Below are 18064 nucleotides of genomic sequence, written 5' to 3'. Positions count from 1 at the left end.
CATACAGCAACAATACTATTATTAGTTGTAAACTGACTTAGAAGTCTTGTTTAATCTAGTGTGCCCAGGAAAGGTGGGCAGCTACTAGCACTTGGACTCCCGGAGGTTTTTTTACTCCCTCGACTTTCAGTTGGGAGTTTTTTGTTCCTTTCCTCCGTGGCCAGTAGGCATACTTACAAGTTATATAAAAGCAAAGATAATGTATTATGCTAGTCTGTAGTCAACTGTCTTCTTTGTTTCTTTGCCTTATGTCTTTGTTCAAGCACTCTCTGTCACAGCGTGAGAAGAGCGCTCTATAAAAATAAACTGAATTGAACTGAATAGTGCAGAACTTATGATAATAACCAGACAAGAAGTTGGTTAAAAGGCATGACAACAATAACTACTTTATAAGCTACCACAATGGGCCATCCAATTCTGGACAGAAATTGGAAAGACAGATCACAGCCCAAAGGTTACAGACTGTAGGACCATGACATTGTGTTTTTGCTAGAATGAGATAGGAGTTATGTCTATTGCAGCTAATCGAGCATTAGCCATAGTTACTTTCATTATCCCCCATCTGATCTTCTGCCCTGAGGTCTCTCTGGCAGAGGTGAAATCCACTGGAGGACAGCACAGAATGGCCGAAAAGGCTCGGGCTTTATTTGTGGTGAAATGCATTATTGACATGTAGTCATAAAGTCCTAAATAAAAAAATTGAACTACTGAAAAATGTTACAGCTTGTAGTAGCAGATTAATAAGCTGTATGAAAGTATAATCCTCAGGCAGTGTTTCTATCTTTCAGGAATCAAGAAAAGTTTATGTTTTTTCAACAAGGACCTAAATATTAACATTATGAACATACTAGATTTGCTACAGTATTGAGTACCAGGTTGTAGCAATTTCTACATTAAAAGCAATGAGCAATGAGGATGAAAGTTTGCACATGGAGCAATAAAGCACCGCGGGCCTCTGTGTGTCAAGGTCAGGTTATGAGTTGTGAAACAGCATTCAGAACTGGTCTGGACAGAACCCTGAGCTAAAATGATGCATAGAGATTTTTTTTTGCCAACTCCATGAAACAACGCGATTTTAGAAACACAGTGTGTTAAAATAGATATCATTATAATTTGTTTTGACCATTTAACTTGAGAGGTTTTTTTCTTTACTTTACTCTAAGGTGTTTCAACAATACACTTGAATGACATGTATCTTCACTTCATTTCTCCAATGAGTCCAATAAGGAAAGTGAGACCATCAGAGCGCATCTAACAGTAACTAATCGCTGAAGACGAGCCATGACATCTTCTAAGCCCTCCCTTCTAGCTGGCAAAACCTCTGAAGTGTACATCATAATCCATATACACTTGAATGCACATTAAAATTCCACTTTCAGTAAACAGGTTACAGTAAAGGCTTTGAACTAGTAACATTATATATATATATATATATATATATATATATATAAAATATTCATTTATTCATTCAGCAGATACTTTTCTCCAAAGTGATGGACATCTCAGAAAAAAATACAATTTGTGCATTACATTAGGAGAAAGAGAGACACAGCTGCAGACATGATTCTTAAGTAAACTTAGTTTGTATCTTTCCATTTTATGCACCATTGTTCATCACATGAGTAGGTGCATAAAATTCATATACACAGTATATTTTAAAAGCATATGTTTATTGATGTATTTTTTTAAAGTTACAATTATGCTAATTATAACTTTTGTGAGTTGATGGGCGGTTCAACCTAGGGCAGAAGGTAGGACTTGTGGACAACTTCCATGGATTGACCCCTGCCCTATGAGAATGATGAGGTCCAGCTGCACCCACTTAAGGGCATTGAGAATGAACTATAAAGGGAGCTGGTCTGAGGGCTAGAAGAGGGCTTGGAGAGGGTTTTTGTGGTATTATTTGGTTTTTGTTGGTGCTTTTGCCCAAAAGGCGTCTGTTTTGGTTTGGCTTTGGTAAACCTATTTTGTTGACAATCCTTCTATGTCCAGATCCTCCCCATGTGGCCACTTCCTCCATGCACTGGCCACACACAACTAATTCATTATATTTAGTTCCGCTGCTATTTCCCCTTCTATTACCATACCACTTAGGTATGCTCATACACATCCCTTTAAAAAATGATACTATTTATGCAGCATTTTGTACTTTCACAATGTACATTGTACTTTCTTCAAACATCGCCGCAGTGTACTTACTCATGAACATCCACCACATCAAATTCCTTGGGCACCCGAAAGTACTTGGCCAAGAAAATGCTATCTTCTACCTTATATTACATTACTCTTCTAGAAGGCAGAAATGTTGGAAATGAGGGTGGTACCCTTATCATTTCAGTCTTCCAGCAGAAACTGAGTGCTCCAAGGCAGGGAACTGACCAAAAGTTTACATTTCGCCTGAGGAACCCCTGTCAGATGTCTCCTGCATCAGTGTGTTACCTTCAGAGTCTCCAAACCCCAGCGAGTCTGGTCCTCTTGCCTTGTCTGTGCCGTTGGGGATGGTCTTCCCTCTGTCCCAGAGTAGACATGACATGCTTGCTGAAGGCTTGTATCAGCGTTACACAAGTCACACACAAGTAGAATAATAACAGCCACAACTTTTACTACTGCTGCCACTTCTACATTTACACTTACAGTTCAAGTTATCCATTTTACACAGTTATTCATTCAGCATTTAACACTAATAGTACTAAGGTGCAGCAGAACGCAATATAATTTCATCAGCAGCATGTCATTGTTCATTTCTTTTCATGCTGATGATGAACATGAGTCTTTATACCTGGGCTCAGGTATTCAAAAATTATTATGACTTGTAGACCTCAAGTGACCTTTAATGGCTTCATTAAAGAAGCATCATAAAACAGGTTTTAATTAAGTTGCCTGTCAGGTCGGAGGGGTCAGAGGTCGTCAGCTAATAATTGACTTTTGGTTTCTTTAATGAGCACCGATGAGCAGAGAGCCAACCAAGCTCACTCACAGAGCAATTAACATTAACTACAGATACTCTCTCCACAGAGGGCAATATTGATCTGTTTATATAGCCAACGGTAAAGTTCAATAGCTGAGACCCCTGCTTTGTATTAAACAAATCAAAGATCGGTATTTATGTACTCTTGGTTATGGAAGGAAATGAATTAGAGTGTTATCTTTAAGCGATTATTGTACACCTGATTCTTAGGGTTGACTGCACAATCCATGTTAAAAGTTTAAGAATTTCTTTTTTTTTTTTTAATTTGTTATGAAATCTAGGCTGATTATTCCTATATACTTAGCAGTAACACGTATTTTACTTCTATAGTCTACGGCTGACATTCCCGTTGTAAATATACGTACGATTAAAATGTGTAACTTTCTTTCGCTAAAAAATTAACTTTTGATCTGCATGAAAATTGAAATGAATTCTGGAATGTCTGGTCAGCCTTCTGGAACACATTAGATGGTGCTGTGTGATTATACCAGTAGAATACTGCAACCTTTCTCCCTTATTTATTACACATGGATGTATTGGCTATTTCTCAGTGTCAGTTTCTATCACTATATTTCTGTGACCTTATGTTGTTTGGTTGTTAATCAATTTCATTAAGAAAAGAAAAGAAAAGAAAAAAAGGTTTAAGAGAAGATTGAAAAATGACGATCTTGAACAACTGCACCCCAGAGGGAAAGAGAGCAGCCGATGCAACTAACCTTCTTATTGATCCTATTAACTATGAGTAATCACTGCACGTAGTTAATAAGCTGCAGAAGAGCTGTCAGAATTAGAAATGTCGACTTTAGCATGACTTCTGTGTGACTTGACTAAGTGGAGATGAACACTTGGAATGAGAAAGCTAAATCCCGACTTTCAGTTCGTATTGAAATCCTTATGTGTCTGGAAAAGCGGAGATTCCCGATAACACGGCATGTCCACGTCATAGCAGTGAAGGAATCATTGCATCATTGGTAAGATTACTGATACGATCATCCTTTCAAATATTTTATTGGGATTTATTGGGAAAGTGTTTTTGGGAAGGGAGAGGAATGGGACTTTATTGGTTTATTAGGAGAGGGATGTTGCACTCACATTCTGGGAACCTGGAAGATAGCGCTGTCGATGGCATTGCCTCCACCTTCGCCTTCTAGGTTGAAGCCGCCGCTTGATGCGGTGGTCGTCACGACGACGTCCGGTGCCCTGTGCCCAGGCCTTGCTGTGTGGACAATGAAAGGGACCACATGAGCTGCAGGCAGCTCCTTTCCCCCCAAACTCCGCCAGCCCACTGCCACGCCAGTGCAAAATCCAACGTCTGTCCCACATCCATCCTCCAGCAGGCCGCCAGCCCCTTAAGGAAGGTGAACCTGGCACTGGTCGGCCACCTGAACCGGCCACCGGTCGCAACTACGACACGATCCCCACCCCCGTTTACAAGCACACATCACGAGACGTGGCAGAGTGACCGCAGAGCCCCCCCCCCGGCGAAAAGCCACAAAGGGCTCAGCCGCAGCAGCGCACACACAGCCATGGATGCACAGGACAGGTACGCTGACGTAGCCGTGACAGCCAGTGCATGCACCGAGATGTACAGGGCCCTCTACGCTCTCACATCACACAGATCTGGCAGAGACACAACACACTCTCGCAGTCTGATAAGGAATACCAAACAAATGTGTATACACAAAGCCACACATGTAAGTGATCAAAGCGTATTCGTCAAAAAAGGAAATCTCCAGATACCTTGCACAGTATATCGATTCTGTGATCAAATTTGCATTTATTCCACTACAGAACTGTTTAAGTATTATTTTATTCAACTGCAAATGATTAGTGCCTTTATTTATATAGAAATTTATATAGATTTTCCTTTAAAAATATTTAACTTTTGCTCAGCTTTATTAATAACTGCAAAATTTACTCTGAATTGACCTACGCTGCTATACCTGAAAACTGTTCTGCATTTATTCCTAGAGATTTAATCCATTATCCTAGTCTTTAGCAGTAGTTATGACTCAGATAGTGAACGACATTTTGCACAGGTAAATTGAGGGTATGTTAGTATACTGGAAACAAAATAAATGGGTTCATTACAGCTGTTTCCGATTAATATGGAACATGATATGAGATGTGTGGCTTGGTATGGCGTCGGCATAATTCATGTGCACATTTTCCCGTGGGCTGGAAAAGGGTGGTAAGCTGGGTGTTCTCTGATACCACTAAATGTGACAGCTTGCCTATTCGGACAGGGAGAAAAACACACATGCCTGCATAGGCAGCAGAACCCATCACAGCTGGCCTCCACACACCTTCCATACCCAGACAGGGATGCCCACCGGATCGCATCCGGCGGTCATTTCGTGGTATTAGTGAACAACCAGACAGCCTTGGGAGAAATGTTTCACATCATGAATTATAAGGGGGGAACACAGTAATTATTATTATTATTTTTTTTTTACCAGGTTATTCTAGGTGTACTTTATGCCTCTTGTCTCTCAGCGACAAGAGGAGTGCGTCTCTCACCTCCGTCGGCCATGGGCGTTCCTTCAGACCTCGATTTCCTGAGGGTCAGCTGACTTGTGTCTTTGCTCTCAACGGCTGGCGCGGGCAGAGAGTCAGACTGAGTCCTTTGAATAGTGAGGACTCCCGCTACGCTGTGCCTGTACTGCTTCTTGGCGCGACTTGCCAGGCCACTTTTATCAACTGCCGCCGTAACGTGTGGGTGAAATGGAAACCCAAAGTGTGTATCCTCGCATGGAATCAGCTTACTGTACGACGCATCAGCGCATGCACAACACAAGGAGTGCTCCCTTCCCAGAGGTCTCTGGGGCTCATTGTCTCTATTGAAGTGCGTCGTGGGTCCGGACACCAGAAAAAGAAGAAATGGCATGCAGAGCGACTCAAAAGGGTCGAGCAGTTTTCAAAACTGGCTGTTTGATGTTTTTTTTTTTTTTGGGGGGGGGTGGGACTGGGCGATTGTCGTTTGATAGCCACACAGTACAGTGCCTATCAAAAAAAAAATAATTAAAAAATGTAATAAAATCAAAACAAGACAAGATGAAAAACAGAAGGTGTAGAGGTTAGAGCAGATTTCCACCTGCATCCTGGAATGTGGTCTCTGAAAACAGCAGTTCATTTTTTTTTTTTTTTTTTAAATAGGAAAACCGTTTTAGTGTTGACAGCTTTGGGTTTCTGAATTCGGGGACGAGAAGACAGACAGGGGTAACTTAGGAACAAACTTGTTGGGGGCAAAAGACTTCACAGTATGCTAGGTTTTCTAGGCAGTCTTGATAAAACACTCTCTCTGGCCTGAAATCATCTGCTGTATGTAAGTTATGCAGCTCAGCTGATGCTTTTGTGATGTGGATTTAAACATTAGTATAGGACAGCATCATATCCAGGTCTGGAATGCTTTATAACATATTTTTAGGAAAATTTATTACACATGTAAAGTGCTGATTAACCATGCTGTTCTTCGTAGTCCTATATTATTTTTAAGTTCCGGGACTTTTCAGGATAATGCATTATATGCCCATTATATATGCATTATATTGAGCATTATATTAGATCTGTGTTGCTAATATTTAACCCTTGAATTTTTATGACATTTTAAGCAAACTTTAGTTTAACAGCAAATGCTGAGTTTTACAAATAAATTAGGCCGAACCTGTATTATCAGCTGGTGTTTACTTTTTCTTCAGTCCGTTGGTTACTGAATGAGAGATGTTTAAAATGAGTTTTAATATTTTAAACAGCCAGTTTTACTCCCCTTTTTTAGTAAACAAAAAAGGGTCATCGTTTGAAACTGTGAAAAGTGAGCTTAGTGAAGTGCGTGACTTCAGCTACGCAAACGGGAGAGAAAGAAAGAAATAAATCGTGAGCAGACCGTGTGTTCGCTGGAGTGACAAGGTGAAAACAAAGGAAGAGGGGGAGGAAAAGGAAAAACAAAGAACGGACAAGAACGAAAGGACAAAAAAGGTAGCGACGGATGGGAGAGAAGCTGCCATGCTGAGGAAGTTATTTGCGCCGTTTACTTGGTTGGAGGCGGAGCTGCTGGACAGCTGCTTCGGCGGCCGCTATGGCAACGCCCGCATCTTCCAGGTGGGCCTGAGTGACACTGCTTTTGCTCTGACTGCGCGACGGTCCGTGAGAGCGCAAGTGTCCCTCGGAGGAGGACTTGGAACTCCCAGGGCTACTGTGAGATTTCTCAATAGTGGGCACCTGCATGTCTAAAACAACAGTTTCCATCATTTGCTTTGGCATCAGCAACATCTCCAAGGCTTATAAGTACACATCACTGTTGCGCTATACTCTACATCACTGTGCTGCTTCATCGCCTCCATCCCACCCCTCCTGGCTAAGTTTCCCCACTGTCCCTAGGCATTCCTGTTACATCTGTGTTCCAAAATAATTTGCAGCTCTCATGCAGTTAGTCTGACATTTAAGCAACCATTAAAAAAATGATCAAATTTCTCTGTTCCTTCACAGAGTGGATGATTTGGACTTGTTATTTGTTAGCAAGCCAAAAAGACCATTGTCTATAATTACTGTTATCGTCATTTAATTAAGATGATTAAGCACAGTTCAATCCCTTTACTTCCATTTGACATATTTAAGAGTTTAATGTATCCTCCGTCTCCTCCAGCCGAGTTTGTGAGTGTAAATGTTTATTGTCTTAATTGGCTTGGCATCAGCCTCTGGGGGCCGGCCCAGGGTGAGCGATGGGCGCCACCCACGGCATGTAATTGACAGGTACGACGGACGGTTATCTGCTCAGCATCAATCGCCACGGGAGCAAATCGGGGGTGTCTCTGCCATGCTTTGAGCAGGACCCTTACAGCATTGAGCCAGCAGTGTGTTTACAAATGCAAGCCTCATTGTCAGGGCAGCCATGCCTGATAATGGAGCCAGCGATGTTCAGGGCTCAAGGATGCATCCTCCACTCTGGGCAGAGTGTATCATGGGACTGACGTAAAATGGAAATTGCATGGTGCGGAAGCTACAATGCACGGTACAAATCAAAACGGAAGGGTGTTTTCGATAGAGCTGAGGATGTGGTGTTGAGGGGTGGAGGGTGAGCATGACGTATAGCCCTCCCTACCCTTGGATGGATCAGGGAAGATGCCATGGCTCCTGCTCTTGATGACCGAGGGCTTCGGAGACTGCTGGTTACTGCCCTGTCCCGAGTGGGGTCGCCCGTGCTCAATGGTGTCGCTCTGCTCCTTCAAGGGAAACCAGCGGGGCGTGTTGTCCAGTTGCGCCGTGTTCGACAGGTCGATCAGCACCTGGAGACCCATCAAAGCGGTCATTGTGGAAGGTTACAGCAGACCCGTGTCGCATGGACTTCACATTCTTGGGCAAAAATCCACATGGCTGAGGTCAACGTTGTAACTGCTCTCAACTCACTTCACCAAGGAAGTCATTGGATGAGGATCTGTCATAATCCCAGACGGTCACCTCCAGGGTCTTCTTCTTCAACTATGGTTGGACACACAAGGAGGTTTATGAGAAAACCAGGTCAAACGAGCTCAGATCACACCACAGTCTTTCTACAGTCACTCAAATGATCTTTGCTCTCAATCAGACTATTGTCTCAAGAAAATAAACACATACAAGGTCCTGATCCCTGGACTTGTAGATCCTAATCAGATGAGCCCTAAAAGTACATTTAAGCTTGTTTAGTTAGCAGACACTGTTCTGAAAAGCTGCTCAAAATGATTATTTACTATAGCAAATACTGACTGAAGACGCAATTGTCCAACAGGAAGACTCCTAAGCCGTTTTACCATTTGGAAGATCAACATTTGTTTGCAAGAAGTTACCAAGGTATCAGAAAATTAACTCTGAGATGCTGGGTGTCACAACTCACTCATCGAGGGAAAAACAGCATGATCAGGAGATTAAAAGAAGAAAACCCAAGAGTCTCATTTGTTTCCCAAAGTAGAGTTTCAAGGCAAACTCATCCCCTCAACACCTATATCTATCTAATTTCCCTATTTCAGTTAAAATTTCCACTAATAAGCAAGCTTTAAGGGAGGATTAACCAATATCCTACTCCATCATAATAAGTTGGCTTTGGAGTACATACAAATTGAGGGTGACTCATGTTTTGGAAAGAGATATAATAAGAAAAAAATACTAGTGAGACATTTTGGCATGGGGTTGCTTACAACAGATGTTTTTTTTTAGTTGTATCACAGCAAAGGAATTATTTTTAAAAAGTGACTTTTTTTGGAGGTGTACTTAGTGAAGTTAACGGCACACACACTGATATTTAAAATAAACAACCATGGACCCCTTTGGTATGGTTTCAAAGATAGTTTAAAAAAAAAAAAAAATCACAAAGTAGAAATGGTGGCACCTGTTCCAGATGAATATTTTTATAAATGACTGTCTGGTTCCATTCTGGATTCAGGCTTTTTTGCGCATGCTTGGTTCGCCTCTTGTTCTCAGCACTGAAAGAAAATGTAACAAAAAAGAACAGAAGTTACTTGGAGTAAACCATCACACATTTTACTGAGATACCTGTGATTTTTGAATGGCACATGCATTAGACCTCATGGGATTTTTAGAATGTTGCGGAAAAAGTCTGTAAAAGAACGGACTTAATTCTAAAACAGAAGACGGATAATGACAATTACTCAGCAACAACGATGTCTGTAATGGGGTTAACAATTTTCAGTGAATCGATTTCTCACAATTAACTTGTATTCAGACATGTTAATGTGCTCATGTGAGCAGGAATTAAAAAAAAAACACAAAAGCCCATTTTTTGATTCTGTTGCATAGAGCAAATACAGCACATCAAGAATGAGGATGGAAATGAATTATTACACTGGCAACGGAACAATGAAAGCCAGAGTAAGGGATGTGGGTGGACATAATGTTGAGATTTTGTACAAACTTCAGTTTGACACTCGATACTAGTACAGGTAAAATATTTATTTTCTCCTAGTGTCTGATGTAATGACCTCTTATTGCGTAATCATAAACAAATTGGGTATTTGAGGAAAATAAGCATTACCATCTTTATTTTCCTTCAGAATTTTCAGGGTTTCTTGTACTGCACACCACATTTTCAGACAATTGGTGTAAATTTATGGTAACTGGGGTCAGGAGGCTAAATTCCCTCCTGCCCAAACAGCAGGATAATGCCCGGTCAGATGACACATGGAGGGAGACGGACACTCTGACATGGGTGGGGCACAGGTAAAGCAAAGAGGAAATGCAGTGACACTACCTTGCGTTCTGAACAACCATCACTTGGCTGACAGTCCCGGAAGGTTTGCAACAGTTGTAAATTTGACAAAAAAAAATCAGTCAGAAAAGTAAAATGGGGGACTAAATTGCAAAATAAAAGAATAATAACAATAACAATAATAATACAGAATAAAAATTCAGGGTTATAAGGCGCAGGGAGCAAAACATGCTCGCCAGGCAAGGGGGCTTCTCTCAGTGTTCACGGCACTGCTGCACTCGGTAAGGTAAAGCTGGGAGTAGCGGAGCTTAATGGAGCGTAATCAAATCGGAAACCAAGATACTGCGTTCCTCACATTGCGGATGACATTACGGAGGAAAAAATAAAAAATACCGATTCTGCAGCCTATTTGTAGACTGGCCCTTCTGAGGAAGGAATAAGGATAAAATCCATAGTCAGATATTTGTAATGTAATCATAAGTCAGTTGACTGAAATGTGCGTAGTGTTAGTTTCATGCCGTTCAGTAATACCAGAAAAGGTAATAAATAAATAAATAAATAAATACCAGGAAAACGGGAAATTATTCATACTCATCATATTCAACTGTTCTCTGCTGATTTAAATTCTGCCTTTTCAAGTCTTTCCTGTATAAAAATAAAATACTGCACCATGCAATATTTATGACACCAAAGAAAAAAAACTTTTTTTTCATCTCTTTTCAAATATCAGTTCATGTCAAAGCGTGCATGACGTCATGAGACACGACACTGGAGCCGAAGTGCGTCAGACATCAGGGAAACAAAACAAGTCTCTGCAGAGAAGTGAGATGAGTAAGACATTGCAATTGTTCTCACATTTTTCCACAGCTGGGGTAAAACAGGATGGCACTTTCAGATTTTGACCTCCAATTAAATATCAAGGTAGGAGCAATTATCAGACATCAAAGAGCCACAAAATATAAAATGCTGAACATAAAGAGTAAAAATGTGTGATGGCAGAGCTGTGGCCATTAAAAGCTAATTATACACCACTGTGAAACTAAAGACTCATCTGTCAACCAGTGAAAATTAAATCAAAAAGAACAATAACTTAATTACAGAAGTGATAAGGGAGTGCAAAAACATTACGGGTGAAAAATTCTGGTTCTTCAGATAATGTATAAGCAGTGCAAGATGTTGCTGTAATGTAGCTTTTTATCAGAAATGTAATTCTGTGTCTTAACCGTAACAATAAATTAATATTGCAATGAAGGTGCTTTAGCACTCACCCTCTCCCTGGCAGCAGGTAAACTTTGACGAAAGGGTCGGAATAGCCATTGTTGTCTCTTGGGGCCAGGTTTCTCGCTTGCAGCACGTGGACGATTAGATTACCGAGATGCTTGTCGTAATTTATTTGAAGCTGAAAACATTGGTTAAGCCAAACAATAAGAATATAGTACATTCACAAACAGCATATAAAGTGCTTCTCTGGGTGCTCCTGCTGCAAATGTTCAGGTTACACATTTTGAAAAACACAAGCATTTGCCTTTATTTATTTTTAATTGTATTTTCTTCGCTTTTCAATTTAAAAAAAAAAATATTGTGGCGCAAACTTCAGCTGCAGTTCTATTTCTAGTCCTTAGTTGGCAGTAAAGAGCACCCAAGCTAAATAAGATTGTATGACTTGATTCTGCAGGCTTCCACTGCATAACTTAACAGCTCAGGTCTGGTGTTTCTGAGTGTTCAATAACAAGATGATGAATCTTGCTCATACTTTTGGGATAAATATGTGAACAACTGGTACTGAACAGGGATTTCAGAAGATTACGGTCTTATTTTCAAACATTTCAAATCGAGAAATTTGAATGCAACTCATAGTTTATGAAAATGTTTGAATGTTTATTTACTCATAGCAATTAAAAATGTGAAAACAAATTTTACAGCATATTTCTTATTTTAGTTATATTTCAAACTTCTCTGGTAATGAATCGAGGTACATATTTACAATTATGCTTCTATTAATGTACATAATAAAATAAAATAATAATAAATAAATTGAAAGTGGCCTGATGCTGACAAATGTTGCACATATAAGAAGATTCTTAGATAATTTATTATTATATTAATTTATTAATTTATTATACCTTTTCTGAAATGTCTACAAAACATTGCAAAGGATAATTGAAAAGGCATCTTTATTATTATGCTTGGATTGACTATAATATAGAGGGTAGAGTTTATGAAAAAAATGAAGTTATGAACTGGCGTTTGGTGCCAATTGTGTTCATAGGGGTAACATTTATTATAGCATAAAACACGGAGCTTACTAACATGTATGTGTACATTTTTAAGAGGAATTTGCTACATGCAGATACAGTTGCGGTGATTTTTTTATATTATCAAGGTATGTAATAAACGCACCTGTATTTCACCTGTGATTGGATGGGATGGAGTCTTGGATGCATCTGCAGGCTGAGAAAACACAGCAGCAGTGAGCAATCAACAAGGTTGCTTCCAAGAATAAAACTTGTACAAACCCACACTGGTATTTATAACTTGCTGGAAACTTGCTGGACTGCACCTTCCCAAGACATTTGTACAATGACAGCACCACATTTGCCAAGTCAGAGACAGGGTTCCAGAAAAATTCTTCCATTTACAAGACTGCAAACTTTTGGCACTGATGCCATAACGGAAGAACACTACTCACTGCACTGGATCAGAAAGGTACTAATTCTCTCTCTTAAGCAGAGCTTCACTAATAAACGCATTCAACCTTCATTTGTATCCAGAACTCCTGAGAGACATGATAATAGGTAAGACTTCGACTAATTTACATGGGATATGGATGATTGCGCACTTCCTTGATTGGCTCCCTTTCCTCCTCAGGAAAGAAAAATAAAATAAGGAAATATAAATAATTCATTGTGTAGTTATCTCCCCTTTTGCAGGAGTTGCCAGCGCATCCATTTTAGCCAGAGATGGATTTATAATCCAGGACCCAGATGAGCAACTGCAGCCTGTGTGTCCTTTAGGTCCCAGACCACGGCTTGCGTGTGCAGGGGAAGGTCGTCTCGACGGCTCATATCAGTCGAAGATACGACTTTAAACGCGGTTGGCAGGGAAGAGCATTAGGCATTCTGGGCGTACGGCGGAACCACATTTAAAGATAAAGGAACTCCAGGCAGAGCTCCAGTGAAGGATTCGATATGAAAACCCTATTTTTAAACACATCACCAGTTGAAATATGTATGACTCCAGACTGCAGCATGGCTGAAGACTTTAAGCGTGGACATCAAAAAAAAAAAAAAAAAAAAAAAAAGAAAATTAAAAACAAACATGCAGATTGGTAGATAAATACATGCTGACATTTTTTTGCAGCGATGTGACTGCTGTGTGCGAAGGCAGCTGTGGAACGTGGGAAAGGGTAATGGCAGTTGAATGGGAATATGTGAATAATTCGCCCCCTGCAGTTTCACCCTTTCCGCCAGATGCTGTTACGTGTCGCACTTTTTCGGGTTCGACACACCAGCCGAAGCGCTGGCCCCCGTGCCGCACGCTTTGTCACTTCTTAAGTGGGTGTGGCAGCTGCAGATGCCAAAAAGTGACAGCAATACTCCTTAGTCCAAAAATAAAAAATGCAAAGCTGAATGCTGACAAAAAAAAAAGAAAAAAAAAGAAAAATGATGAATTATGTCAGACTTTATATCTCAATTTGAACATTTTAGCCTCACTTTTAAGGCACCTATTTTTGCTTTATTGAGTCCATCTAAGAAATTACATCCACTCACTGATTCTGGATACTCTTCATACACCCATATCATGTTCCTCTTATACTGTATAATATTCCATAACGATATGCTAATGGAAGGTAATGCATTTTTTCCCACTGACAGGCTGACGAGCTGAAAGCCAGGTCTCTTACTTTGCTGCTGTGTCTCTTTTTGCTCACGGAGGGGGATCCCGGCTGTCCCGGACTGGGCACGGCACTCGAGGCGGCGGACGTGGTGCCCGAATGGCCATGGGGTCCTTTCTCTGTTGCAGATAGGCCTGCGGAAGGGCCCTGCTGCTGGGAAACCTTTTGCAACTCGGCGGCCAGCTGCTTGGGGTCCACGCCCGGGGACCTCTGCCTGTCCCCTGCAGAACGTTCACAGACAGACCCACAATACACTGCAAAGTCATGCTGTACACTGTGGAAACGTTCACACACATGCACACACACCCTGAATGTGACAGAAGAGGTCTGACACAGCGCTATTTGACACTAAAGAGGTCCACTGTCACCAGGACATGTGAGGTTATATTTACATCTATATATTTAGCTGGCACTTTTCTCCAAAGTGACTTACACTGATTTACCCATTTATAGAGTTAGGTTTTTTTTTTTTTTTTTTTTTTTTTTACTGTATCAATCAAGGGTAAGTACCTTTGTCAAGGGTACCTTGAAATACCCTGTAATAACAGAAATAAATCTGTTAATTTAGTGGTGATTTACATTAATTGAGGATTGTGATTGGTTGAGATACCTTGCTTAAGGAACCTTTGGATGTGAAGGACCCTGGTTTGATTCCTATGTTCTGCTATTGTACCCTTGATTTAGGTGCTGTGCTTACCCTAAATTGCTCCAGTAAGAATTAACCTGCGGTACGAAACAATAGATGATTGTAAGTAGCATAACACTGTCAGTCACTTTTTAAGAAAGGTGTCAGATTAATGAATAAGTCTAAATCTGAGCCCTTTCACTGCAATGCGGCAGCTCCAACAACTACGCCACCCGCTGCCCCAAATAAGCATGCAAATTGACATGTAACATCCCAGTTTTTTCCAGGCAGAAACACTGCTGGTCACACATCTATGAGATGCAGCACTAAAAATGTTGCAGGACTGGATATATTCTCCCTCTTATCTTTCCTCCATTACCAACAGAAGCTACGGGAGAGGATGAGAGAGGCAGATGCGGGCGGTCGTCCTCCACCTACCGGCCTTCATCGAGTCGTGGAGCTCCAGACGCTGGAGCTGTTCTGAATCAGACAGCATGTTCAAGTCCCTGGAAAGAGATTTTGATGGATCACCCCATCAGTGTATAGATACAATGCAAACCTAGAGCGATAACATCGGTTTACAGGCAATACTTGTGCAGTGCTAAAAATACTTACTCCACTCATTAAAAGCTACTTTTCTCTCAGTGAAACGTTTGCTCAAAAAAATTTAGGTAACATCAGCATTTTTCTTATGGCATTTACCATCCTAAAGCATCTTTGGCTAATTAAATTCAAATTTGAAGGTTGAAAATCAGTGACACCCCCCCCCCCAAAAATAAAAAAAATAAACCTGCTTTATTGCTATGAAATTTGAAAGCCAGTTGGCCTATTCCAGTCTTTTTTTGGACAAAGCCGACAAAAAAGGATATATCAGTAAAGGAGTGGGGAGGAAACTTACAGCCTGATGCATATCTCCACTTCCGAACACTGCTGGCCTACAAGTCCTTGGACTTCTTCGTAGGTTTTGCCCATCAGCAGAATTCCGTTCCACTCCAGTACCTGAATTCCTGCACACAGGTGGACACACGGTCCCATTCAGTCCTTCTCTGCCTGCCGCTCAGTCCACACGTCCAAACCAACCATAAAGAGACATGGTTAACGCTCAGAATCACACACTTTCAAGATGTCACTCCACACTGTGTAGCCCCTTGTTCTGAACACAGCCACAGTGCCACATGCACTCCAGTAATTCCAGTGGGGAGTTTCCCACCAGCTGCTTTTACACTGTTTTCACTTTGCTGATGTAAATGTGTGGAGGCTCGTCCAGCCAGCCACATTCAGGCATCATCAATCTTCTCTCCAGGCAAAGCACCCACAGCATATTGTGTTGTCTTATTTCCAAGCTGAAAACCATCCGTTGCTTATGCGCAGTCGAGCGGCTGTGCTTTTGTTTGTTTGTTACTTTGCGATGGGTGTTCTGTTACCAGACTGTTCACACCGGACATCTGTCGAGAGGCATAAATAAACCAGCCATTTGGTTTTGCCCCCCCGGATTACACTTAAGCCTGACGTGCCAGGGCATGACATGCATTGGCCAAATAAATAGGGCAAAGTCTATCTTGCTTCTGGTCTGAATATATGATGTACACTAATCAATCATAAATAAATAAACTTATCCATCCATGTACAGTATCTATCTATCTATCTATCTATCTATCTATCTATCTATCTATCCTTTATTGCCCTCAGTTTAATTGTAGCCAGTTCCCCCATTGTATGTTTTATAATCCTTGCATAAGCGCCCCATGAAGCATGACACCCTTTGCCAGCTCAGGAGGGAGGTACTTAGGCACACAGTCCTGCAGGTGTCACATACACACCCAACAGATCACGGCACAGTTTGAGTTCCCAGAACTGTTTCACCAGGAGCTCTATTGGTCCGGGCACCAGAGTGCGAAGCGGCCACTCTCTTGAAGACGATGCGTTACTGAGAGGATTACCCAGCTCGCTTCGAAGGGGATTTAAGAGGGGGCCCCCGCGTGTATTCTTCTACTCTCCCACTGCATGACTCACTGACACACGTTTCCTTCTCCCCCATAACCCATTACCCCAATCTTACACAGCAAACACGCCTACTGAAGGGACACGTGGAGGAGAGAGGGAGGAGAAACACACTCTTTTGAGGAGTTCACTGCAAACCCACAAGCGGCCCCTCGGGGCTCCACTTACACAGGTGAAAGCGTGTCTTCAGGTAGGCCATTTGTTTACGGCGTAGTTCCCGTGCTGAGACAAACAATGGGGGCACGTTAAGGTGCTGCTTTCCTTGCCGTTAGAGCACTTCCGTAAAAAATACAGTGCATTTACTATTCAAAGAAATGATCACTGTTTTTTTTGTTTTAAATTGTTCATCTCCCAATTTTAGTCTTTTCAGAATTATGGTATGTTTGAAAGTGAAGTGGATTCCTAGGGAAGTGGATCAAAATGAGGTGATGCTTTGTATTTTTTAAAAATGTATTTTCATTAAAATTTTTTAAACAATATTTTTCATTTTAACCCTCAGCATTACAAGCAAGAAACGCTCATGCAACTTCATAAATGTGTCGCTAGCAATGAGATCTTAAGTAACAGGTAAGTGCAACACCACATATTTAATGAAGCGAAAAGGAAGACATATTTTCAAAGATTATATTATATAAGATGGTTTAATACAGTATATTTACTGTCTCTGTGTGTGTGTATATATATATATATATATATAGTAGACTGGTAACACATCTGTGAGAAATGTCTTTGACCAAATGTCCAATAAGGATAAGTAAAGTAACTGTCTTAACCATTTGGATAATGTAGGTTTATTCAAATCTCCTCATTTGGAAGTATTTTGAGGGAGTTCAGCTGTTCTTTTATGCTCCTGAAGATGCAGAGAGCATGAAAACCCATTTCTGCTTCCAATGAATCTTTATTATGATGGTGATCAGTCTAAGACAAAATAATATTAATCACCAGGAACTGACACACACTGATTTATAGGGGAGGAAAAAAAAAAATCCTACTTCACAGGCCTGGCATTACTGCACTCCTTTTAGAATAAAAAGCAGAGGCTTTTTAGATGCCACAGTAGAAGAGCATGTGAAGGGTGCGATGCAAGTGTGCTGCTGCAGTTTCCCTTTGGCTGATGGATTAGGGAGTATTATGATGCCATCCAGGTCTGCTGAGAATGGCATCAAGGATGAGATATGAAATTAATTTTGCATCAGGTGCACTTTGGCAGTCGAGGCCTTTTTTCATCTTTGTTTTATTATCCACATTTGGGCAGCTGTAATTTATAGAGAGCAATCTCGAAAAGAGGGAGACAACTGAGGCGTAATTTGAAATAACTTGCTTGAAACATTACGCTGTAGAGCACAAAGGCTTTAAGACTGCAGGCGAACGCTGAAGTAC

General features: G+C 41.0%; 1 protein-coding gene across 6 annotated transcripts in view; it reads right to left on the bottom strand.

Annotated features, from left to right (window-relative positions):
• Nucleotides 1-18064, bottom strand: part of LOC108936513 (protein piccolo-like) — a 93003-nt gene that overhangs the window by 14195 nt on the left and 60744 nt on the right. For 3 of the 6 annotated variants that reach the window (XM_018755912.2, XM_018755907.2, XM_018755908.2), the window contains 13 exons: nt 15582-15690; nt 15122-15189; nt 14068-14279; nt 12564-12614; nt 11432-11562; nt 10206-10232; nt 9327-9420; nt 8372-8443; nt 8067-8250; nt 7000-7194; nt 5489-5668; nt 4061-4184; nt 2440-2510 (listed from right to left, as the gene is read on the bottom strand). In XM_018755912.2, coding sequence (XP_018611428.2) covers nt 2440-2510; nt 4061-4184; nt 5489-5668; nt 7000-7194; nt 8067-8250; nt 8372-8443; nt 9327-9420; nt 10206-10232; nt 11432-11562; nt 12564-12614; nt 14068-14279; nt 15122-15189; nt 15582-15690 — 1518 coding nt within the window. Of the gene's footprint in view, nt 1-2439; nt 2511-4060; nt 4185-5424; nt 5669-6999; nt 7195-8066; nt 8251-8371; nt 8444-9326; nt 9421-10205; nt 10233-11431; nt 11563-12563; nt 12615-14067; nt 14280-15121; nt 15190-15581; nt 15691-18064 lie in introns of those variants that run through there. The other 3 variants (XM_018755910.2, XM_018755913.2, XM_018755911.2) reach the window with 3 other exon arrangements.

Source organism: Scleropages formosus, chromosome 24, assembly GCF_900964775.1.
Source record: "Scleropages formosus chromosome 24, fSclFor1.1, whole genome shotgun sequence".
Taxonomy (NCBI): domain Eukaryota; kingdom Metazoa; phylum Chordata; class Actinopteri; order Osteoglossiformes; family Osteoglossidae; genus Scleropages; species Scleropages formosus.
This window is presented reverse-complemented; position numbering and strand designations above follow the sequence as displayed.